A 26,976-nucleotide genomic window follows, 5' to 3' on the forward strand; every position below is an offset into this window, starting at 1 on the left:
AGGATGGCACATTGAGTTCTCTGGTTGGCAGTGTGCAGTTTGGCGACGGTCCCTGAGCTGCTGCTCTGCCTCGCGTCATTGGGAGTAGTGAAAGGTGAAACCTGGAAACGGGCGGCCAATCAGCTGCCCCCGATCTGTTTAAAGGCTTATAAAGTGAGAGAGCAGCCGTGTGAAAGGAGAGGTGACACTCACTGCGACCCTGCTTTTTTATACCCCTGCAAACTGTGCAAATGTAAAACCCGTTTGATCAAATCATTAGGGGTGTGAAGCAGGCTGTAAGCACGGGTTTTGATGCCAGTTCAATCCCAGGCATCAAGAAACAATTTTTTAAAAAAACAACAAATCGAAGAACATTTGCTCTGAATTCTAGATCTTTCTTTTGCGGAGTTTGTGTTTATTCAAGGATTTCCTAGTACAACAGCGTCAGGTGAGAGGACTCGAACCCTTATCCTAAACGCAACAGGTTCTCGGTAAGAAAGAGTAACTGAGCCCAGGCTGCAAACTCCAGCAGGTTTGGAGAGAGCCTCAGACACTTTGAATAATTGAGCGAATGTCCTGGTTTACAAAGATCATGTTTGATGATGTTGAAGAAATGAAATGTTAATTATTTTAATAAAATCCTGACTAGCTTCTTGCCCCTCTGCAGTTAGCCACAGGATTTAATTCTCTGCTACATTTTATCCTGTAGAAAATATTCTTTGTATTTGAAATATGGATGAAGACACAGTGGCAAATTTTACTGCAAAGTTTAGCGCCTTTTGTAGCATTTATTTCATCTTATTTTACACGGGCTCGTTTGCATTCTGAATCCTGTATTGAATGCTTCCATTTTGCATGTTTAGAATTCGGCATTATTTTTTTTCTTTTAATTTTTCTGCATAATTACTAACTAATCCTTTCGATTTCACAGTTTTAAAGAGGGAGCGAGTGAGTGAAATCACTCGTTTCTGTTTGAGAGCCTGACTGTAAACGATGCCTGTTCTGACCACACCAGAAATCGCCACGAAATTTAAGGAGAACTGGATGATGCTCCATCCGGAGGACCAGGAGAATGTGAACGGGGCCGTGAACCTGGATGATAGTTTGACGAGTCTCCAGTGGCTGCAGGATTTCTCTATCCTGAGTGCAAACCTGGAGAAGCCCCCCAGTGCTCAGCATCACTGTAAGCAGCATGTGCCAGGCTCGGATGCCCCTGCCTCCCCTCCAGCCGGGGACACGGCGGCCACCGGGATGCCACTCAGCCTGGGCAAGCCCATCTCGGCAGTGACCGGCACCAAGACCTTGATCCAGGCTCATCCTCCTTCCCAGAGCCCAGTCGAGGATGTAGACTACAAGACGAACCCCCATGTCAAACCGCCCTACTCCTACGCCACTCTCATCTGCATGGCCATGCAAGCTAGCAAGAAGACTAAAATCACCTTGTCCGCTATCTACAACTGGATCACCGACAATTTCTGCTATTACAGGAACGCAGACCCCAGCTGGCAGGTATGTTGGGCAGTAAATGACTTTAAATTTCAAATCATTGTTCCTGTTTACTTGAATTAGTCCAACTTTTCCTATTATATACTGTTTAACATATATTAATTATTTTATACTTAAAAGAGTAACTAGAATGTAAACATACGTTTAATAGCATATTTATATACATTTAGAAACATATTTACATACAATTTCTAGATATTCACATCCTATTTATATACTATTGTATACACGTTTATATACATACTTACATACTATATATACATATTCATATACTATTTATATACTATTGTATACATACTTATAAATATATTTACATGCTATATATACATATTCATATACTATTTATATACTATTGTATACATATTTATATACATATTTACATACTAAATATATTCATATACTATTTATATACAATTGTATACTTATTTATATACTATTTATATATATATATACTTACATACTATATATACATATTCATATACTAGTTCTATACTATTGTGTACATACTTATATATTATTCCCTATGTCTATATTTCCAATTTTTTAACCTGAATTATAATGGGTTGAAGGGTGCAGCAACAGATCCATGATGAAAATGGTATGATCTGTGGACGGTCCCACATTCAGGTTGGTGCTTCAGCCTCATTTCGACCTTACCTGAGGATATCCAAAAGTCACATTGGATAAAAGTCACAGGGCAGAACTCAGACAGTGATTCAGCAGCCCAGTGCTGCTGCTGTTGCTGCTGCTGTTTCTCACCACGGGAAACCATAACTGCTAAATTCTTCAAAATTGTGAATAATAATTAACATGCACTTTGGTGGAAACCCAACAGGTAATTAATGGATGAAGACGGTGGTCGAGCACTCCTCAGCTCCCTGGCTCAATACATAAATTAATCATTTTTTTCAGTATTGTGTGCGGATTCAGTAAAATGGCAGGTTGCTGGAAACTGCTAAGGATCAAATGCAGATATTTTTTGGCATAGGCAAGCCACCTGATGTGATACACTGATGTGTTGCTCAGTGTTAGTTTTTTTTGGAATAGTTTTTGCGCTTGTTTTGACTGATGATGAATGTGAAAGAATCACATTAGCATACTTGGCACCCTTTCCTCAGGGAAAGTCAGCAGGGGGGGAAAATCTCAGCATGCAATGCCATGACATCATGGTGTTTGTCTACTGCTGAGTTTACTGATTGGTCCATTAGCAGGACTATATCACCCTTAGTTCCCCCATTAGTAATGGGAATAAAATGTGAAAAGAAGATTTATCCTACATCATCCAACTGATTAAAATGTAAACACAGTGGTCTTCCTTAAAGAATATTGATTGGGAAAGTAAGTTAGCCAGAGCATTGTAAAATTCCTACCGCTCGAATTGGTAAAGCTAATAACTGGCAAATGATGTCAAAAATTGGTTTAATTGGAATTATCTTAGGCAACAGAGTTGTATATACTTTATATTTCTAGCTTCTTAATTGGAGAGAACAAAATTGAAGAAATCAATATAATATAGTCAGCAGTAAATTCATCAAGAATTCAGGAGAAACTTCCTTTACCAAGGGAATGGTTGGAATGTGGAACTTTCTACCACAAAGAGTGATTGAGGCAAATGGCATAGATGCACGTAAGGAAAGCCAAGATAAACACAGGAGAGGAAAATAAATAAAACAATAGAGCATAGAAGGAGGCCAGTCAGCCCATCAAACCTGTGTTGGCTCTTTGGTACATCTATCCAATTAGATCAGTTCCCCTGGTCTTTCCTCATTGCGATACATTTCCCCTTCAAGTATTGATCCAATTCCTTTTTGAAGGTTATTACTGAATCTCTGCATTCCAGATCAGATCTTACTGCGTATTTATTTTTCCCCTCATGCCCCCTCTTTTCTTTTTGCCAATTACTTTCAGTCTGTGTCCTCTAGTTACTGAGTCTTCTCCCGTTGGAAGTAGTTTCTCCTCAGTTGCTCTGGCACAACCCTTAATGATTTTGAACACCTCTATTAAATCTCCCTTTAACCTTCTCAGCTCTGAGGACAACCGCTGTTTCTTTAGTCTCTGCATGTAACTGAGTTATAGATTCATTACAGCACAGAAATAGGTCATTCAGCCCACCGAGCCCATGCCAGCTCTCTGTGGAGTAATCCAGTCAGTCCCAAGTTCATTTCCCTTAAATGCCCATCCCATTTCCTTTTGAAAACATTGAACATGTTCACTTCCACCATCCTCCTAGGCAGCGAGTTCTAGTCAATATCACTTGCTGCATGAAAATATTTTTCCTCACATGCTTTCCCCCACCCCCCCGACCCCCCGCATATCTCTTACCCAAAACATTAAATCTGTGTCCTCTGGTCCTTCTACCATCATCCCTGGTGCATTCTAATAAGTCTCCTCAGTACCATCTCTAGGACTTTGACTTCTCAGAATTGGTGTCCAGAATTGGCCACCATACTCCAGCTGGGACCTTTATAAAGGTTTAGCATAACCTCTCTTTTGTTCTCTGTGCCTCATTTGTTAAGACTAAGGATCCTGTACACCTTTTTAACAGCCTTGTTAACTTGTCCTCAAAGATTTATCTATGTACTGTCCCAGGTCTCTCTATTCCTGCACATCCTATAAAATTATATAATTTAGTTTACATTGCCTCCTTTTTCTTCCTACCAAAATTAATCACTTCACACTTTGCTTTGTCATATTTCAACTGCCACCTGTCTGCCCATTTCACCAGTCTATGCCCTTCTGAAGTCTGTTACTACTCTCCTCATTGTTGACTATATTTCCAAGTTTCATGTCATCTTTGAAATTATGCCCTGTATACCCTAGCCAGATCATTGATATATATCAAAAATATGTTTCGCACTGACCCCTGGAGGATACCATGGTGCACATCCCTCTAATCTGAAAGACAACCATTCCCATTACTCCCTGTTTCTGTCCCTTAACCAATTTCATATCCAGCTATCGCTGCCCCTTTAATCCCATGATCTTCAGTTTTGTAAGAAGTCTAATTACCTTTTGAAAGCCCATATATACAACATCAACCACACTACCCTCATCAGCACTCTTGTTGTTTCATCAAATAACTCAGTCAGCGAATAGAGGATTATGATGACAATGTTCAATGAAGATAAGTGGGAGGAGGCTGGTATGGAGCATAAACTGACATAGACCAAATGGACCGAATGGCCCGTTTCTGTGTTATGCATTCTGCAGAATACTTGTTTCTCCTTTTCCCCTCTCTGTCACCTTAGTATAAAAATGGCCATAAGCTCAAGTTAATGCTTTGGTGACGCAAGGAGTTTTAAAGTTGACCTGTATCCAGTTTCTGTGTAGGATTTGCAAAACTCTAGATAAAAAGTTAAAATGAATTCTCTTCCTTGTTAAATTAGCCATGCTGTTTTTAAGTTGTTTGTGAGTTATCAGATCAAGTCATGAACAGGAGGAATATCATAGGATGTTGACCTGTGGGCAGATCCACCCTGCACTTGTGTACAGTGCAAGAACAATTAAGTTGTACTGAATAAAAACAGTGCATAATGGGCTCCATATCACCTAAGCTCAGAGTCTAGCAACCAATAACAAATGTAAATGGTAATGAAAACTGCCAGTTAATTATACTTGTGTGTACTAACTTCTTATGATTCAGTACTTCCATTCCTAACTATATTATCCGGCACCCTCCAGTTACACAATAGTAATAGAGCTCGTGGATTGTAAAGTGATATGGAAGAGAGTGCTCCTTTCACATAGTGGCAACCTAACCATTCCTGGAGCATAAGTGCTTTTACCTATAATTGTTTCCCAATTACAAGCTGTTTTGTTTCTGGATAGAGAAGAACAGGAAACATTTATCCTGAAAATTATCCATTTTCCTTTTCTCCTATTCAAAATGTACCTGACTTGTTCTTCTGGATCATCTCATAACTGTTTGCACCAAGAGAGTGGTTCCACCCAGGCCTCTGCCAGCATCATTCTTTAACTGACCATTTGGAAATACAGTGTTATACAAAGGACTACTTGACTTTCAATGATAGACCAATCCATGAACTCTCAGCCATACCACTCCCAAGATTTAACTTAAAATTGAGCTTTGTAAGGTTTATGTTTAGAAAGCGTTGACTTAATTAAAAAAACATTCAGAACCGAGGAAAGCATTCATGTTGTTTCTCACTGGAGGAGAAAATTGCAATTTAAAGCAATTTGGATTTGATCCAGACTTCATTTTATGGACAGTAATTGCACCTATCCTTAATTGAGAGGCTCCTATTACGAAGGGCTAGTTGCTAAGAAATCATGCTTGGTGTTTCCTGTTTGATCTCTTGTGTTTTTCCAGAACTTTTATTTTATTGAATTTGCTCCATGTCTGTAATTCATGCGTCAATACTCAAACATTGTTGCCTCATTGTGTGCATGAGTAAAGAGAGCATCACAGACTGAAGTAGAAATTTTACAGGATTCAGAAGATAATAGGGATCAGTTCTGTTTTCCCCAAGATGTTTGTTAAATATATAATTTTTCTAGAGTAACCTTTTAATAATCTGAAGCTCTGATTTTGTAAATAGAAATTATCAGGAATATTAAAACAGCAATCTAAATCCAAAATCTTGGCAGCTGTCCTGCTGCAGGGTAATTTAACAATCTGAAACAGCATGGGTAAGCAGCATTATCATGCATATGTATCTATAACTGGACTTATTCCAGGGTTGCAGTTGTGATTTTGCATTTTAGCTTTGCTGCTTCTCTGTTGTAGCCTGCTTGCTGGATGGATGCTGTTAGTTCTGAATGATAAATCAAGCAATTCCAAACAGTACAACTCTAACATCATTTCATTTTTCTGGTGACCATTATGCTTCTTTGGGGCGAAGGATTAGAACAATAATGAGGAAGAGCCCTAATGGGGAGTTAATTGTGCTCTAATGGAGAAAGTTTCTCAAAGGTTTGGAACCACATAATTGGACTATAGTGAAGACATGCCACCAACACTGATACTTTCTAGGTTATTACAAGTGATTCTGCTTAAGTTCAATTGATTTTATTTTTTGTTTTTTGTTTTTCCCACAATTTCCCCCCACCCCAACAAATTTCACCCCCCCCCCCCCTCCCCTTGCATGATGAGGTATCGTTCCTCTAGCATTGATTATCTGCTGGCACCATATCCAAGTGGCTATTACTCATCCGTACGACTCAGCAGGGGCGATTAAGCTATAGCAATCCAGTCATGTTCTTAGATGAGGACAACGGAAGATGAAAATGATGACTGGACAGTTATCAAGAACAGGGGCCCTAGCTGAATTTCACTCCGCAGGGAGATTTCAAAATCTGTCCCCACCGCCCCCTCCACGAGCCTGCATGCTGCACTCTGGGCCAGCTGACACCGTGTTCTGATGCCTGAGCCTCGGCCGCAGTCACCAGAGGCCCAGGCTGTAGGGAGAGGGCAAGGCCCAAGATTCAGGAGGAGGAGCGCAGGGCAGGGACGGGAAGTCACTGGCTGCTGACAGGGTGGTGAAGTGTGAGTAGCCCGGGGTGGGGGAGAAAGGGAGCAGGACGCCCAGGACAGAGAGAGAGAGAATGGGAAAGGAAAGCAAGCAAAATGTTGAGCTGAATTTCAGGAGCACTGTGATCGAGACACCAACGCTGTCTACTCATTAAGGTAAAGGAAACTCAGCCATTGCATTAAAGCATTGGGTGAGTTGAAAGCTTCTGCATTCCCTCTTAGAACAAAATTAATTAAGTTGGTTTTTATGTGTGCGTGTGGTCTGCGACTGATTTTGTCTGTGTGAATGGTTCTTGAAAAGAAAAAGGTTCCTCATTCCTGTGTTAAAGGACGAATAAGTGTTATATTCCATCCTGTTTCTCTAGTTTCTCATTATAATCTAGTGGTATCCACTTCATTGGCTCTAGTGACTAGTTGTCCATGGTATTAATGACCTTATGATCTGACATTAGATTTTTGAGCCATTTAATGCTTGTGTGCCTTGATGTTGGAGGACAACAATGAGGCATGCGGGTGGGATTGGGAGGGGATAGAGGGATAAAGTAGGGGGTAGGGTTGAAAGGATGGGGTTGGAGGGGTTGATGGAGGGTTGCGGGCAGGGACTATGGTGTGGGATGGGTCTGGAAGGATGGGGTGAGGAGGGGATGAGGATCGGGTTTATGGTGTGGGATAGGATTGTAGAATTATGGGGTGGCATTGGGTTATCAGGTTATGGAGTGGCTTGGGGTTGGTGGGATTGGGTGGAGTTGGAGTTAATGTTTTGGGGGTATGAAGCGAAGCTGTAAGTGTGGGGTTAGGGTTACGAGGTGGGATTGGATAGATGGGACAGAGGTTGGGAGGATGTGGTGAGGATGGGAGCAGATTATGGGAGTGGGGTTGGGGGTGAGGTAGGGGTTGGATGGTTAGAGAAGGTGTTGCAGGGATGTGGCCTGAAAAGGTTGGGTGGAAGTGATTTGGAATGATTTGAATTTGGGGGCTCGTTGTCAAATCTGAAGTCGGAATGATCAGAATGCTGAGAATGTTCATGAGCTCTGGGAGTCTTGTGTTTGAAGCCAAAGCAGTTTAGTTTTATTTGTTTTTATTTGTTTGTTTGTCCTGTTAGAATTTCATACACATGAAGGTTTAGAAACGGTTGTTCTTCACAATCCTGACACACTGATGGACAAATCCTACATCATAACAGCAAGATCTGTTAATATCAGCAACTCCAAACTTGTGAAAATTAATGGGAACATGGGTTTACACTTCATGCTGCTCCCTGGTGTATATCTATGTAGCAGGTTGAAGGCAAGAAGCTTCACTGCCTCCAATACACTTGACTGATTATCTGTTTTTGAGCTTGTGTTATCATAGAGTCACCTACAGCACAGCAGGAGGCCATTCAGCACATCGAGTCCATGACTGTAGTCTGTGGAGCAATCCAGTCAGTCCCATTCCTCTGCTCGATCCCCATAGCCCTGAATGTTTATTTCCCTCAAATGTCCATCCAATTTCCTTTTGAAATCATTGCTTGTTTTCACTTCCACCACCCTGGTAGGAAGCAAGTTCCAGGACATTACCACTTTCTGTGTAAAAAAGTTCTCCCTCACATCCCCTTTGTATCTCTTGCCCAAAACCTTAAATCTGTGCCTCCTGGTACTATTGGCTAATGGAAATACTTTTTCTTTGTCTACCTTATCTAAACTTGTCATAATCTTGTACACCTCTATCAAATCTCCCCTCAATCTCCTTTGCTCCAAGGAGAACAACCCCAGCTTCTCCAACCTAGCCTTGGAGCTCAAATCCCCCATTCCTGGAACCATTCTGGTAAACCTGCTCTGCACCCTCTCAAGGACCTTCACATCCTTCCTAAAGTGTATGACCAGAACCGGATGCAATACTGTAGTTGTGATCAGAACAGAGCTTTATAAGTGTTCAGCATAACTTCCCTACTTTTGTACTCAGTTCTTCTATTTACAAAGCACAAGATCCCATATGCTTTGCTAACCATTTCCTCAATATGTTCTGCCTTCTTCAAAGATCAATGCACATAAACCCCAGGTCCCTCTGTCCCTGAACACTCTTTAGAATTGTGCTATTAAGTCTATTTTGCCTCTTCCTTTCTGTTATGATCCCTGTAGAGACCAATAACTTTAAAAGGAAAGGAATCCCCACAATGCCAGCGTAAAGAAAACCACTGGGCAGGGTTTCACTGTTCAAAACTTTTACTCTAACAAGTCAACTAAAATCAACATCATTCAAACATTAATTAACAGATATTTCAAATAAAAAGGTAAATTTTGTTTTGGTAGTTGATACAACAAAGATACGTAATTGTCACGTGGTCACAAGCACTCACGTTACTTCCCGCACAAATGCGAAACCACATGCAACCTTACACTCTTTCCAACTCGGCCTCCACCATGTAGGAACTCTCACTCCCCCCTCAATCCACTCAATTCTAGAGCTGCGTTCATAAGTAGCCTTATTCCACCTGAAGTCACTGGTCAGCGTTACCACCAACAAGGTACATGTCTATGAATCCTCTCTCACTCAGGTCACAACATATCTGATGGCGCAGAATCTCCAGAGACCCCCTTATCTGAACCAAAATCCATTATCTCTCACTTCTCCAGATTGAATTCTATTTGCCACTTTTCTGCCCGTCTGACCAGCCCATTGATATCTTCCTGCAGTCTACAGATTTCGCCCTCACTATCGATCACATGGCCAATTTTCATATCATCTGCAAACCTCTTGCCCAGGCCCCTACACTTGAGTCTAAATTGTTGATATATATGACGAACAGTATGAAACTCAGTGCTGTACCCTGCAAAACCTCAGTGCTGAACCCTGCAAAACCCCAATGGAAACAGCTTTCCAATCACAAACACACCTGTCGACCATTACTCTTTGCTTCCTGCTATAGAACCAACTTTGAATCCTGCTGGCCACTTTTCCTCAAGTCCCATGGACTTTTACTTTTCTGACCAGTCTGTCATGTGTGACCATGTCAAAAAAAAGCCTTGCTAAAACCCATCTAGACTACACTAAATGCCTTACCCTTGTTGACCCCCTTTATCCTCCTTAAAAGATTCAATCAAGTTAGTCAGACATGAACTGCCCTTACCAAATTTATGCTGATTGTCCTTGATTAATAAATAATGATTGATTAAATAAATCCTTTTGAAAATAATGATTAATACTGCTCCTTAGAATTTTTTTCTGATAATTTGGAGAGGTGGTGGCATAATGATATTGTCACTGGACTAGCATTCCAGAGAAATTCTCTGGGGACCTGGGTTTGAATCCCAGCATGGCAGATGGTGAAATTTGAATTCAATAAAAAATCTGGAATTAAAAGTCTAATGATGACCATGAAACCGTTGTTGATTGTCATAAAAAGCCATCTGGTTCACCAGTGTCCTTTAGGGAAGGAAACCTGGCCTGGCCTAAATGTGATTTCAGACCCAAAACAATGTGGTTGATTCTTAAATGCCCTCTGAAATGGCCTAGCAAGTCACTCAGTTCTCAAGGGCAAACAGGGATGGGCAATAAGTGCTGGCCCACCCACATCCCATGAACAAATAAAAAAAGTTCACTTACTAATGAGGTTAGGGGGACTGGTCTGTAATTATTTGATCAAACCCTTTCTACCATTTAAACAATGGTACAATGCTAGCAGTCCTCCACACCAGGCTTATAGCCAGAGAGAACTGGAAAATATTGATCAGCGAATTCACTATTTCCTCCCTTGCTTCTCATAACAACCTGCAATATCTTTCATCTGAACCCAGCGAATCATCCACTTTCAGAGATGCTAAGCCCCTTGATATTGTCACTGGACTAGTATTTCCTCTCTTACTATCCCATTCAATGTTTTGCACTTCCCCTTAACTAGAATGTCCACATCATGCCCGTCTTTTGTGAAGACAGATGCAAAGTATTCATAAAGAACCACGTCTATGTCTTCTGCCTCCACACACAGGCTACCTTTTTGGTCTCCAATAGTTATACATTGATACTTCATGTTTTTATAAAACACCATTCAATGTCTTCAAATTACACTATTAAAGCAAACTGTAAAATTAATTTGCTGATGATTGCTTTAAATGCTAGTAAAAATATTTCTAAATCAAATGATTTGGGGCGTTGACATACAATTGGACAAAATTATTGTAAAGAAAGTACTTTATGTGTGTCATTCGGTCCAGTAATAAACAGTACCAAACATGGTATTCTACCAATAGCAAGCACTGGTGGGACCCTCATAAGGATTAAATTTGTCATTATGCCAGAAAAATTCTGGTTTAGTAAAAGTGACTAGCAGCTCACTCCTTAGTTGCATTTGTCGTTGGACACTTTCATTAGCAATTCTGTTTGTGTTCTGCATCAATTATTGTAGTTTCAACTATTTAATTATTCTTTGACTATGGAAAAAATTGATATCAGGTGGTAGGAATTTGGGCCAAGGGTGTCTTATAGAACAGCTGACAATTAACCGATTGTATTCAGAAGGATTGTATTGAGCAGTGTAACGGGATACAGTAACATGACACGTGGTTTGGTAATGAATCTTGCCAATAACAGAAGACAAGGATTCCGCTACCAGGGTGATTGTCTTTCTATTATCGTGACATAATTCCAGCTCCCCTTTACAGTAATGTTGACTGAACAATGAAACAAATGGCTGCAGGCCTGCATTAAACATGTGGAGACACAAACCTAGTCTAAAATAACTGTTATCATGACTGGACATGACACAACAGTTTAGCTCTCCGCCCCACATTTGATGTTATCCCTGTTGTATTCTTTTTTTGTCTTACAGTTTGATGTGGTGAAATTGGCCCACAGCTGGTGTAATTTTTCTTCTCATAGTAGAACAAAGAATGTCAGCAGCATGCCATAGCTTGTGATACATAAAGTTCAATGGGTGTGGGGGGCACAGCTGATTAAGAATTGATTGAATAATGCAACAGAAAATGTGTGCACCATCCTGTCAAGCCAAGGATAGGTTGAAGAATGGTGCATTTGTCTATTACTATCAAATGTTAACCTTCTTGATTCTTTCCAATTCTAATTAGTATTGTTAAATGGTACACAAACATACCACTCAACAATTCATTTTTAATTTGCTGTTGACTTTTGTTCAGATACCAAACTGTTATATAGTTTTGTGTCTTTTTCTTGAAATAAATCGGAAGTTTTGATCTTTGGAAACAATGTCCATACATCTTTTGCAGTTTTTTTATATATATATACATATATAAACACACATATATATAATATAATACTTATAATGTAATGTGTATATATATATATAAAAAATCACCATTTATTTAATTATATAAATTGTAGATAGTCCATAGAATTACCATAAGGCTATGATGCATTTGCTGTGCAAATACCTGTCATTGTATCATACTTGTCACTTCAATGTCCCTCTGTTACTGATATCTGGTCCAGTTGTATAAATATCAAATCACATTGGTGCTTCTAGATTATTCCATCCATTCAAGGACAGATGCTGGTAGACTGACTAAAGTTGAGGTGATTGAATATATTTTAAGTGATATTATAGTGGAAATGAGGTGTTAGGGCAAGCCAAAAGCTGCGGGAAATGCTGTATAAAAAGCCAACTTAGTATTTTATTTTAAACCTGACATGAATGTTGCACGTGTAGGATTTTTGACAGTGACTGACATAACCAGAAGTAATTGTTACGATTACATTATGTGAATATTTTTGCCACAAAACATCTCCTCATTTGCATGTTCTATTTGTGAAAGCACTTATGAATGTTAGCAATTTCAGCATTTTAAAATATTAACATTTTTTTCTAGCATCTGTAGTCAGGGGAGACGGAGGTCTAGTAATCCAGAGGCACAGGCTAATGCTGTAGGGACATGGATTCAAATCCCACCATGGCAGCTGGTGGAATTTAAATCCAATTAACAAAAAAAAAATTGAATTGAAAGCTAGTCTCAGTAATGGTGACCGTGAAGCTATCAGCGATTTGTTGTAAAAAAGCACGTGGTTCATTAATGTCCTTTAGGGAAGGAAATCTGCCATCCTTATCTGGTCTGGCCTACATGTGTGACTCCAGACCCACAGCAATGTGGTTGTCCCTTAACTGCCCTCTAAAATTGCCTAGCAAGCCACTCGGTTCAAGGGTAATTAGGAATGGGCAACAAATGCTGTCCTTGCCACATCCCGTGACAGAGTAGGTAAAAAAAAAAAATTCCACAGAGGTTGTGCAGTTTCAGATTCTGCTCACTGATGCAGTGTAATAGTGCTGAATACTGCTAGGTTCTAGAGTGCCTCAGGCATACAGTGGTGTAGGCTCCCTTTCAAACTACACTGACGTGTAACAGGCTGATTAGGACGTTTGCCCCAAGATTTTATCAAGATGCTGCTGGTAGACGTCAGGATATTGATCTATATAGTACCAGCCTTTCAGTACCTTGCACAGGTGGCCAGAGTCTTGCTGTGCTGGCTGACTCTAAGCTCAGTGGTAGAACAGGCTTTTTAATTGAGGGCATCAAAGTAAAACCTGCCACCGACGTACCTACACCTTCTAATATGGGTACCAGATGGTGGAATATTAGCAACACTGGCTATTTCTCTTCCTATTCCTATCGCAGGATGTCCAAGGCCAATTGTAGGAGCCTAACTTGTGCCCTGGCTGCAATGAGGATTAAAAGCTGGTCAGCGTAGCTACCCACTGAGCCATTAATAATTTAATTAAACAACACCTAATGGATTAGTATGTTTGCCATTTGACCAGACTGAGATTCAGCTAAAGATTTTCTTCTTATGCTTTACTCTTCCAGATGATTTCAATTTAATAAGATGGATACAAACACATTGTATCATCAACTCCAGAATGGAACCTAGACTAATGTGTCAGTGAGTTTTTGCTGCATGGACCATTTGGAATCAGTCTTGCTATTTTTTGAAGTGAATGGATGATGATGACACAATTTGTCAACTTGCCATTGAAGTGTTTATAATAATACTGTTAAAATTGAACAGAATCCATAAATTGAGAACTAAAATGGGAATCGGCTAAATTGCAAGATTACAGTAAATTATGGCTGAAACACTGGTAACCCCCCAGTTCTCTGACACCCTTCATTGCTTTATTACTGCTTTAATCTGTAATCACCTTTCCCAGTCGACCTGTACTAGTTTTTCATCAGTTCAGCATTTTTACCATCAATATATTCTGACCTCTTTCCTAATTACATCAGACCAAATTATGTTGTGGGCACATTAGCATTAGCGAGATGATCTCCTCCCCCACATCATTTCCCAGAACTAGATCCAACACTGCTTCCTCTCTTGTTGGATTGGCAATGTATTGGTCTATAATACATATTGCATATACATATCAGAAGCTTCCCTACCCTTAACTCTATGTTTCTCCCAAGTCTATGTTAAGGTAATTAAAATCTCCTAATATTATTACTGCACTTTGAAATTTGCTAACAAGTTTGCTCATCTATCTTCTTCTCCTGTTCAGAGTTCTATGAAAAAAACTTACAGCAATATATACCAGTTGCCCCTATGTTTCTCAACTCGAGCCAATAGATTTGGTCCTAGAACCACTGAGTAAATCCTTTCATTTGGAACTGTAACATCCTTGATCAGTACTGCCCCAACCCCTCCTCTCTTTCCTTCTCTATCATTCCTCAGTACTTGGTAACCAGGACTACTAAGAGCCCATTCCTATCCCTTGCTTGAGCCATGGGGGGAGTTTTAACTTGCCAGGTATCAATGGTTGAGGGAGGTTAAAAGAGCAGAAACTGCCGGTGTGTTGGGACCTCTGTACTTAACCCGAGCTCGTTCGTTAGTGTGCAGGAAACCAGCATGGGACAGGTGAGTATGACGTTTAAATAGGTTAAAAGGTCATTCACTGCGGTTTTAACCCTGGGTTTTGCCTTTAGCTCCAAGCACATGGTTTCCCAGAATTCCTGGAACTTGCCAGGTAAAATGAGTTGAGAGAACAGTGGGATTTAATGGGATTGAGCAATAGGCAGGCAAGAAGGACTTCAAATATTGCGATATGACAGCTGCTTCCTTATCAAAGTGAAAGATTTTTGCTCACAGGACTTGGTTTGAGTGTGTGTTTTCGCAGTTTTGGAGGGGATTTCCAAGACCTGGGAGTTCATTTCTGCTACCGTGGAGTTTATTTGCCTTTGATTGTCACTTCCCAGTTGTCAGCCATCTTAGCAACACGGGAGTTGCTGACACAGCTCTACCTTGGACCCTTGGTGAGAAAGAAGAGGAGATGCAGGATCAACACCAACAGCAGCATCCTTCTCTTCCACCACCTGATGCTCCAGAGGATGGGTGCAGAGCTCCAGCTCACAGCAAGAGATACCTCCAACACACGGTTTTCAGGGAGAAGATTAGTTTTCTGGATATGACTGAGCACCAGTGATTCAGGAGGCTCAGAATTTCTTGTCAGGTGATTGCTGACGCACATAGCCTCAAGGAAGAAGACCACCTTCTGGTGGGCTGGATGAATACACATTGCCAGCAGTGTCAAGGTCACCACAACCCTTAATTTCTTCACCCCTGGCTTCTTCCCATTTGTCCAGTCTCACAATCTGCTGTCTGCAAGTGCATCTTCCAGGGGACGGAAGTCATGTTGGCCAGGGTTGGCACTTGTGCCCATGCTATTACTGATGAGGCCAGCCAGGATGAGAGGGCTGTGGTCTGGCTGGGTTTCCACAGGTCCAGGGAGTCATAGGTTGCACACATGTGACAATCGAGATGTCTTCGGATCACCCAGCTCAGCTGTCGACAAATGTAATTGAAGAGATTTCACAGATGCATTCTCCACACACTTAAAGTTCTTAAATACCTAGCCAAGATTCTCTCTGATATTCTTCCTCTGCAGTGAGTTAAGAGTAGACAAACTTTCCATATAGCTCAGCTCACTATTTTCAGGAATCCACCTCACTGTGCTCATTTTTAAACAGTTCATATTGGGTGGGACCAGTACAATACCATACTTTGTCTGATGGGGTTAAACCAACTTCTTGTTACTCTGAAAGACTGTATGGTTCCTTGATGTAAAGCAAGAGGCAAGGTTGATTATGTATTACAGGAAAGATATTGTTGGCCCCCTGTCCTTATACCTCCCAGTTTGCTGGCAAAAATGTTTTTCTTTGTACTGGACTTCTTAAGTACCTGAGGACAGTTTGCGACATTAAAGACGCTATGTAAATGTATGCTGTTGTAGTTGTATTATGCTGTGGTCAGTGTACAGTCACTGAAGAATCCACCTCCCGAGAATTGTACAGGAAAGGGTCATAAAACTAATCCCTAGTGTCAGAGAACTGAGTTGGGAGGAAGGGTTAGCAAAGGTTCCCATCTAGAAAGGAGCCAAACTAAAAACTTTGTAAGGTATTAAGTGGGATGGAAATGCTTGATCCACTGCAGCATTTCAATTTCAATCAGAACTGTAAGACAAATGGACACAAATTGATAAAACACTCTTTACAATAAGAGTGATAAACAGCTGATATTCTGAGTGTGCAGTGGGAACAAATACTCTGGAATTAGTTGTGATGAAGGAACTGGGCCACATTTACACATGGAGAGTCATGTAGCTGAGCTCCAGAGCCTTCCTTTTCTTTGTGAAGACTTGACAGTTTAAACTCTTCCCCAAATCATTGTTTTCACTAATACAAAGCTTCGATCACTCACTATCTAACTTGCAACAATACTACCCCAGTTTTCCACATGTGCATAGAAAAATGAGCCCCATTTAATCCCCTCCCTACCCCACTGTTGTGATCAATGAGAATGAAGAAGATTAAAATCCATGCAGTGACCTACTGTCTGACCCTCGCTGGCCTTGTGCCACATAGCAGGTGTATTCTGATCTCACATCAGAATGGTAGAATTCAAATGTTGGCAACAGATGATGTACTTTAGACGTGAATATATTTTAACCTCGGGCAACCACATTTGGTGTCTGCTGCCAGCTTTATCAGTAGCACCAAGCACAAAGGAATGGCAAGCCCAGAAGAGGATTGAAAAGGTTAAGTTAAAATTTATTTTGGAAAATATTTTTGCGGGTCAGGAAGATAGGATTGATTTTCCAGACCCTGAAAAGAAACTTCATACCTCAAGCGCTTGTAATTGCCTACCAACACGTTCCCCCACCGCACCCCCCTCTTCCCCCAACCATTTGGCTCATGGTTGGGGGCCATTCCTGTGGGTCACTGGCTGTGACCTCCTTTTATGCTCATCAGGCTTAGCTGTCCTCTGAAATTGCCTAGCAACCCACTCAGTGTAAGGGCAATTAGGAATGGGCAACAAATGCTGGCCTTGCCAGGGATTTCCACATCCCATGAAAATTTTTTTAAAAACCAACAATGGACAGGATTTTCTGGCTCTGCACACTACCGGGATCGTCCGGTCCTACCAAAAGTTAATGGGCTCCTGGGTGGGCCGCCAAATTCCACCCCCCCGCAAGGTCCCACTACGACAGGGCCAGAAAATCCCGGCCAATGTCTATTAATCATTTTTATGCAATTGAAATGAGGCCTAGAAATTGGAATATACAAAGCTTCATGTCAGCAATCCTCACCCTCTGGCCTCACCTTGTCTGAGTTAAAATTGGGGCTATGATGTACTACAAATATTTTGTGTGCTGAGAGGAGCACAGTTAATAGAGTATTCATTTAGCTTGGTTCTGCTTTTGCCTCAATTGCTCCAATACATTTGTCACTAGCCACATGTAGCTAACTGGGAATGCAAACATGATTAATTGCATAAAAATGAGTAATAATCATTGTTGGGCATTTTTCTTTATTCTTTCATGGGATGTGGGCATCACTTGCAAGGCCAGCATTTGTTGCCCATCCCTAATTGCCCTTAAATTGAATGGCTTGCTGGGCTATTTCAGAGGGCAGTTAAGAGACAACCACATTCCTGTGGGTCTGGCATCACATGTAGGCCAGATTAGGTAAGGATGGCAGATTTCCTTCCCTAAAGGATATTAGTGAACCAGATGGGTTTTTATAACAATTGACAATGGTTTCATGGTCATTACTGAGACTAGATTTTCAATTCCAGATTAGTAACACCAGCTGCTGTGGTGGGATTTGAACCTGTGCCCCCAGATCATTACTCTGGATTACTAGCCCAGTGACATTACCTATATGCCACTGTCTACTGTGTGGGCTAGAATTTCATCGTAATTAAATATAACCTGAGTTTATCAAGGCATTAAAGAGGAAATTAGGAAAATTTGTAGCAAAGTATTGAAAGGGTATGAAGAAAAAGTAGATGAATAGAATTATAATAGGTAGTTCTGATGCGCCCCAGCACCATTATAGACATAATGGGCTCCTTCTGTACTGAAATTTCTATAAAGCTTGTCAAATATGCAGTAATGGTCATAACTAGGTTCCAATGCCATAGGCTAATTTTACCTGAGTACACCATTTTTTTTTACTCATTCATGGGATGCGGGCTTCGCTGGCTGGGCCAAGCATTTATTGCCCATCCTTAATTGCCCTTGAGAAGGTGGTGATGAGCTGCCTTCTTGAGCCACTGCAATCCATGTGGTGTGGGTACACCCACAGTGCTGTTGGGGAGGGAGTTCCAGGATTTTGACAGTAAAGGAACAGCGATATATTTCCAAGTCAGGATGGTGAGTGACTTGGAGGGTAACTTCCAGGTGGTGGTGTTCCCATCTATCTGCTGCCCTTGTCCTTCTAGATGGTAGTGGTCGTAGGTTTGGAAGATGCTGTCTAAGGAGCCTTGGTGAATTCCTGCAGTGCATCTTGTAGATGGTACACACTGTGTGTCGGTGGTGGAGGAAGTGAATGCTTGTGGCTGTGGTTCCAATCAGGTGGGCTGCTTTGTCCTGGACGGTGTCAAGTGTCTTGGGTATTGTTGGAACTGCACTCATCCAGGCAAGTGGGGAGTATTCCATCACACTCCTGACTTGTGCCTTGCAGATGATGGACAGACTCTGGGGAGTCAGGAGGTGAGTTACTCACCGCAGGATTCCTAGCCTCTGACCTCATCTCCATTTTGTCACTTTAAGTACAATTTGATGGTAAGAGCAATTAGTTAGAAGTAGACATGAATTAGATATGAATTGGGAGCAGGAGTAAGCCATTCAGCCCCTCAAGCCTGCTCTGCCATTCAATAGGATCATGGCTGATGTGATGTGATGTGGCTCCAACTCCACATTCTCACCCCTGATAACCTTGTTAGTGAAGAAGCTATCTATCTCTGCCTTAGAAATATTCAACAACCCTGTCTTCAGACAGCAGTTAAAGCAAAGATCTGAATAATTAGTAAATGGTGGATTCACGGCAAACAGTAATGGTGCTTTGATTGCAACAAAACACTGTCCTCACCAGCTGTTATCCATTGCTGCTTCTGCCCTGCTCCCTGAGATGATTCTTGCTGCCTCTCCTGGTTCTTTCCTGGAGTTGATATAGGGCCGGTCTCTGCCATACAGCATGAGCAATAATTCCCAATATTAGGATAATAGCATGTTTCAGACAGACCTGGATTCATCTGTCACAGTGAGAGCCCACTGGCTACAATAAAAGTCTGCACTTAGATGTACCTCTTCTGACACTTATCATGTCTCCTCAGAGTTTGGGAACATCTGGCCAAGCATGAACTATATGGCTGGATTTTCTCCACAAATACTTAGATATGTTCTCTGACCAAACAAATTACCTTTTAGAAGTTAACTTATAGCAAACAAGTGCAATATATGCATATAAAACAAATCTCAGATCTAAAAATATTTGCCCTTCATCACATAAAGCCATATTTGTTTTTACTGTGGAGTCAGTACAAACTTTTGACTTTTTTCCCCACATATTTATGTTTTCCTAAAATGCATTAAATTAGTTTTCCTAACTGAGTTAGGATTTTAGTTATGTTTTGAAAAAATCTGTAGAAGATTGCTTAGAATGAGAAGAACTTTGCGATGGAGACAGGGTTAGGACCATTTTAGGCTTTTGTCATAAAGTGCCAATAATTGGCATCCAGTTGAAAGCAAATTTTGAGCTTAATATAATGATTTAAAGTGTTTTCAACATTGCATTGACACAGAATCTAAAGTTTGACACCAGCGTAAGACACCTTACAAGAAATGATTGGAAATTACCTTGAAGAGCTGGGTTCCCAGTGCTCAGTAATGTAGAACTGTTAAGCAAAATTCCCAAACAATAAATTTTGAAGAAGTTGACCAATTAAATTAATATTAAAATTGTTAGCAGAATTTGGATGTTAATTAGCGGGGCACACGTGCTGAATTTTGCTTTGACTGAGTTGGTGTTGAGCCAACACTTTCATCTTGCACTATTTTTTCTGAGCTCGCAACAGAAACATTCATTTCCTGTTGCAGAACAGCTACATCAATAAAAGATGGCAGTTAAATAATGATTCTAGCTAGTTAGTAATCTCTTCAACAATCATGACACACTAGATTTATTATTCTGATTATGTTTGGGTGTTAGTAAGACAATAATCATTGAAATTTCAATACATTAAGATTATGCAATACCTCAAAGGGATGCTCATCACCTGCTTACCATATCCTAACTTGCACCAAGCCCTATTCACCTATCACCCCACCAGAGCTCACTGACCTACATTGGCACCTGGTCTGGCAACATCCTGATTTTTAAATTTTTATCTTTGTTTTTGAATCCTTCCATCAACCATCCCTCTCTCTGTAACCTCCTTGAACTCTGGAATCCTGCAAGATCTCTGCATTCACATAATCTGAAAGCCATCACATTAAACAATAGAGTACCCCCTCTCAATACTGCATGGAAATATTAACCTGAAATTTGAACTCAAGTGCTAGGGTGGAGCTTGACACTACTATCTTCTAACTCAGAGGTAAGTATACTAAGACTGAGCTGACACAGAGTAGAGTACATGGTGGTGTCACTGTATGAAATAGAACCTTGTATTCATTGCTTCCAGAAGATTCCCAATAAGCTATAGTTGTTCTTTGAACACTTACATTGAAATTCACTTTGCTGAAGTTATACAAATTATGTAGTATTTACCTAAGAAATGAATGGGGTATTTTTGGTAGGAGGAGAATAAAAACTGCTGTAGTTAGACCATTGCAACATGAAAGACGTTAAGAGATTTTTCACTAGTGCAAAGTATGAAACCATAATGATGGTGGCCAAAACAGTGGCTGGGGTTTTCTGTGCCTGCCAGCATCGGGCATCTTCGGTGTCCACCTTCCCTCTTTTTTGGGTGCCAGGAACCTCATTGTAGTAAATCAGCATTTCATTATTAGGCCAACCTGCCGAATTGTCCCCCCTCCTGGATCATCCGCCCACGTCGGCAGGATAATACGCCGACATGTTTCACAACAGCACATAAGCAAGGTGCACTTAGCAAGCTGCACTTTGCTCGGGATTTTGAGGTTTGTTTGCCTACCTTGCTTCAGGCAGCACTCGCAGTCATCAGCAACAGGCTTCGCAGACAGCATCACATTACTTTTAGGGGGCTCATAGGTGGTACTCTACCTACCAGACCAGACATATGTGGGTGGCTTTTCAATGGCTGCAGGGCTAGGGCTTGCTTGGGAAAGGGGGAGAAGTGGCCTCAGGCAAGAGGCTGCAGGGTGAGGGCTGCACTGGGGAATGAGGGTATCCCAGGGTGTGTGTGGGGCACATGTTGATCTATGCAAGTGGCCTCAAGATGATGAGGGCTGAGGAGGCAGTCTCCAGAGGAGATGAGGCCAGATGTTGATGTGAGGGTGTGTGTGAGAGAATGTGTGGTGATGTCCCTTGAGTTGGCTGTGAGTGAGATGCCAGTGAATGTGTGATGGACTTGAGTGTGAGAGTTTAGAGTGATGAGATGGTTGCCATGCCCTGGCTGCACAGATGTGATCATTCATCCTCTTATCTGCATTGGATGGCCAACCTCTTCTGTGCAGCATTGGCACCGCCCACAACTGCCATCGCCTACCAAGCTGTAACGTTGCTGCCCCTCCTGCAACCAGAACAGGGGTAGAGGACATCACAATGGGCTTCCACAGAGTCCAAAAGGTGCTCGAGGGCTGCAGCCTTCTTGCCTTTCAGGGCCATGTTTCCTTTGCTGCAGTCCTGGCCTGGAAGCACTGAGTGTAGCTGGACTTTAAATGTGGTACCTGGCGTGAAGAAGCGATGAGGTAATGGCATGGCAGGTGAATCAGAGCCCGCCCGCCATGGAAAAGGCATGTTTCCCAGGAATGCATAAATAATGTGATGGCTTTGGGATGATAAGCTGTGAAAACCTGCTATCACAGCCGGCCCGCTACTGATTTGCTTTGCACTGTGTGTGAGTGAGTGTAGGTGAGTTGTGTATGAGTGTGTGCGTGTGTGAGAGTGTGTGTGTGTGAGAGTGAGTGTGTATGTATGTGAGAGTGAGTGTTGTGTGTGTGTGTGTGTCTGAGTGAATTTGTGTGTGTGAGAGTGAGTGTTTTGTGTGTGTGTGTGTGTGTGTTGGAATTTACATTTAATTAATAAATTTGCAATATAAAGCTAGTCTCAGTAATGGTGACCGTGAAACTATCATTGATTGCTGGTGTTTACAATCCATCTGGTTCACTAAGACCTTCAGGAAAGGAAATCTGCCATCCTTGCCTGGTCTGGCCTACTTGTGACTTCGGACATCTGAAATGGCCTAGCAAACCACTCAGTTGTACCAAAACTGCTACTTATACCAAATTGACTGCAGCAGTTCAAGAAGGCAGCTCACCACCACATTCTCAAGGGCAATTAGGGATGGGCAATAAACATTGGTCATGAAAGAATTTAAAAAAATATTTGTTGAAGACATTATATAGCACAAAGCATATTAAATGGAATAATAGCATAAATACCATGGAAGAAATATTGGTAAGACAAGTACATTTCTTTTTCATGATTAAGTGCAATGTAAAATAATTGCTTTAAATTGAAAGTTGATGGCAATGATGGTAGAAGATCTTTAATGTGCAAGGATAGAACAGCAAAGATAATCACAGGACAGAAAAAATAAGATATTAGCAGACAGATAGCAATTCTTTCAGTAAAGCTTTGCTGCAGTTATCAAAATTATAAAATATCAATATTGGAATTCTAAAAAATAAACTGATGAATCCATGCTTTTATGTCTTGCTCTTGGTTAAGATTAATGGCTAAGAAGGAAGAGAATGTTAAATTTAGGGCAACTAGTTAGTCCAAGGGCAGTTATAGCAAACAGTTGAAATCCATAATCCAAGATAGAATTATTGAGCATTTAGAAATGAATAGATTAATCATGGACAGCCTTGACAGTTAAAGGCAAGTATATAAAGAGAATGTAGTAAATGAAATCAATATGGAATTACAGAAGGTATTTGGTAAGGGAAGTCTCAGAAGAGACTGATTAGTGAAAGCCAGGTGTATGATATAAGAGAAAATATTGCAACAAAAATAGTCAAGCTGGCTGACAGGAAACAGCGGATTTGGTCAAATGAATGTTACATGATAGACAAGGTTTGGAAGTGTCTACATAGGTTCAGTGCAGGGTCTACTTTTGTTGTCAGTATAGATAGATGATTTGGTCTTAGGTATAGAAGACACATCTTAAGATGACAGGAGGTTTGTCAAAAGGAGGATTGTAAAGAAAGGTGTGGGTAGAATTTAATGCCCCTCCCCTGAGGTGAGTTGGTGGTGGGATATGGGATTTAATCAGGTGGGAGGAAGGCTGGTGGGGACCCCAATGCCGTCCCACCTCTGCCCAATTAAATCCATGGAGGAGAGGCTCATGGGCGGCCTTCCCCAGCTCCCACTGTCAATTGAGGCTCTTAATTGAGGCCTCAGCTTGCCGCCATTGGTATTAACCCAGTGCCAGGTGGGGGATTCACCATTGTTATGACCGGGATGGGAGGAGTGCACAGTTGGACTAGCTCCACTACTCCACAGGTTGTACCATTAATTTAAAAGTTTAATTTACTCACCAATGTGGCCAATTGTTTACCTTCACTAGTGATACCCTGAATAAAAGAGACTTTAACCAGCTTCTTTCAATAAACACCAAACTTATTAGTTTATTATAAAACCAGCCTTGTCTAACAGAAAGGCAAAGCTTATCAACATACAGTATGGAATATGAAATTATACTAATTACTCTTATGAGATACCCTAACATACACACACACACACACACAGACGCGTGCACAAACACACAGACGCGCGCACACAAAAAACAATGAAAATAAAATAGAAATGGAGGAATTCAGCCAAAGGTTAAAAGTCAATGGTTCAAAAGTAAAGGATAGGCGGTGGACTTCCTGAAATGGCATCCGGGTTATATGATTGGCCTCTCAGCGTTGATCTGTGAAACAATTACTGAATCTGGCACTGCTTTCCAGATGGACTTATGGAATACTCGAAGGTACTCTTTTCCAGCACGTAGAGCATGTCAGGAGCAGCTTATATTCATTTCCGGCTGTGGACTGGCTCTGCACTGCAAAAAGGCTGCTGTCTTCCTTCTCAAGCTGTTGGCCCTTCTCTTCTTAAAGCAAAACCAAAATCCACTTTTAAAACACAGCCTTCCAGGCATTTCTTTTTCAGAGTCATAAAACCCATGTGATCCCCTTTGTACATAGTTCACCCGGGTCAGGAGGTTGACATTTTTTTCCACTGCTTAATTACCCTTTCTTGTAAAAAGATGTTTTTTCCAGGAACAGCGATCAGTCCTGCATTAGCCCTTTAAGGTATAGTGTCTTCTAAAACACAAATTCTTCCAGAATGTCCTAAGTTCTTGGAGATGAACCATTTTCTGTGATTAAAGTGTTCGTGATACTGTGCAGGAAGAACGAAAGACAAACCCTGTCATGTGTGCTTGTGGGCTTCCAGGGGCTGGGCCCCTCATTCAAAGGCAAACTGCTGGAGCTGATATGACTTAGAAGATTTAATAGCGCCTGATGAGGAACCCGGCATCAGGAAGGCGGGTGCCCTTTAAGAGCCACTTCCCAGCCCATGCTGCCAAACCCTTTCACTTCACAACCCCAACTCTGCAAACCCCCCACAACCACCCTCTACTGACCTGTGGTCTGGCTCCCTTGGAATCCTGGGCCTTGTGCGGGTGCATTACCGACAGCAAGCACCACCTCTCCAGTGCTGCTGGCGAGGAATGAACAGCTGCTGACCTCTGATTGACTGGTCGCTGGTCGGACTAAGGGTCCTTGCCATTACCCAGTTAAATGCCTGATTGGCTCTTAATTTTGAAGGGGCCTTTCTGAAAAGAGGCAATGTGGGGCACTCACCATTGCCTACGTTCAATTTAGTCCATAGATATGTTAGCAGAATGGACAGACATGTGGTAGCTGCAATATGGATAAATGGATAAATAAATGGATAAATAGTCAACAGTGCATCTTAAAGAAAAAGCAAAAAATAGAAGTTTCCACTTAATGGAAAAGCACAGAAAGCTATAGGTCTGCAGATAAATAATGGGGATTGGGTGTAGGGAGATAAAGCTAATAACCGCTAATAGAATTTTGGTTTCACAAATAGGAACACAAAGTACAGAAGTAAAGATTCAAACAATTTATGCAGAATGTTAGTTAGTCTCCAGAGAGAGAACTTTGTGCTGTTTTGGGAATCCAATTTTAGAAAGAAGATTGGAGTCATCGAGAGCGATTGGCCAAGATGGCTCCAAGGATGGGAAGCAAGAGCTAACATAGAGGGACTGCTGCTAGAGCAGGAATGACTGAGGAGATTTAGTAATGATTTGAAAAAGTTTTGTTAGAATAATAGAGAAACTCCTAATCTTGGAGTAGGGAGTGCTTTACCACTGGGAGTAGTTCATGAAGGGACAGTTGCATCTTCTAAAGAAAGAATAAATAAATACTTGAAGGAAAGGAAGATAGAAGGATGTAGGAAGAGAACAGAACAGTGAGATTCATTCTGGATTACTTTGGCTATGGAATAATGAGCCAAGCAGCTTTCAACTTCTATGGTTAGCCTAGATTTGACTGAATTTAATATTTAAGACTAGATTATTCCTACTAAATGAGGAATGAAGTATTGTTGTAAAGAAATAGTTTGCATTTTTTATATATATGGATGTACCTTCAGCACCACTTTTATAGGTCTGGTTAGGTAACAATAATTTATTTTATAGTTTTTGTATAGAAGATTATGCCATATTAATACTTCTTTTTTCTATCTTATTTACAGAATTCTATTCGTCATAACCTCTCTTTAAATAAATGCTTCATGAAAGTGCCAAGACAGAAGGATGAACCTGGTAAAGGGGGTTTCTGGCAGATCGATCCACAGTATGCTGATATGTTTGTTAATGGTGTGTTCAAAAGGAGGCGGATGCCTGCAACCCATTTTAGCACTCTCAAACAAAATAAACTACCGTCTGTATCTACATCTGAAGTCTCATTAAATCCATCAACTCCATCTTTTCTGTCTTACTCTGGGCCTGGACACACATCTATGCGGTACATGGAAAATACTCATAGTAATCAAATTTTCAACTCCTCAGACAACCAACGAACTGCAAGCAAACGCAAGCAAGCCTTGCCAAAGCGAACAATGAAGATGGCCAGAACTTCCAAATCTCCACTACTGGCTCATGACGATAGAGAATCCGAATCTCTCAAGGGAGACTTTGACTGGGCCTCAGTCTTTGATGATGTCTTCAATGCAAACGGGAGCAATTTTGAGGATCTAGACATCAATGCGGCGTTGAACTCACTGGGTACAGAGCTGGATCTTACTGTCCAAGGAAGGCACATTAGCCCACAGTCTAAATGGTGCTCTATGGGAATGGACCAAGTTCTTGCAGAAACCACCAGCCAGACTTCCCAGTTTGAAGATTTTACTTTCTTCTCAGATGCTCAAAGGCATCCATGGGAGGAGATGAAGGAAGAGTTCCAAGTGACCCCTTTGGATATAGATCAAGGCTTCAACTTCTATGAAGGATTCTTCAATGAACTGCATCAGTGGGAAAGAGGAGACACCTTTCTGTGA

At 41.2% G+C, this 26,976-nt stretch overlaps 1 protein-coding gene across 1 annotated transcript; it reads left to right on the forward strand.

The window, feature by feature from the left end:
- The first annotated feature begins 365 nt into the window (after positions 1–365).
- Positions 366–26,976, forward strand: foxj1b (forkhead box J1b). Its single transcript, XM_041207178.1, has 3 exons — positions 366–427; positions 911–1,488; positions 26,173–26,976. Exons 2-3 carry the CDS (start codon positions 973–975, stop codon positions 26,974–26,976), a joined length of 1,320 nt encoding a protein of 439 aa, XP_041063112.1. The 5' UTR covers positions 366–427; positions 911–972.

This window comes from Carcharodon carcharias, chromosome 15 (assembly GCF_017639515.1).
Source record: "Carcharodon carcharias isolate sCarCar2 chromosome 15, sCarCar2.pri, whole genome shotgun sequence".
Classification (NCBI taxonomy): Eukaryota; Metazoa; Chordata; class Chondrichthyes; order Lamniformes; family Lamnidae; genus Carcharodon; species Carcharodon carcharias.

What these genes read in the sequence shown, in the direction of transcription:
- foxj1b (XM_041207178.1), top strand. Translation starts at nt 973, where the DNA reads ATGCCTGTTCTGACCACACCAGAAATCGCCACGAAATTTAAGGAGAAC. An exon ending in ACGCAGACCCCAGCTGGCAG is followed by an intron (nt 1,489 to 26,172) that starts GTATGTTGGGCA and finishes TCTTATTTACAG; the next exon opens with AATTCTATTCGTCATAACCT.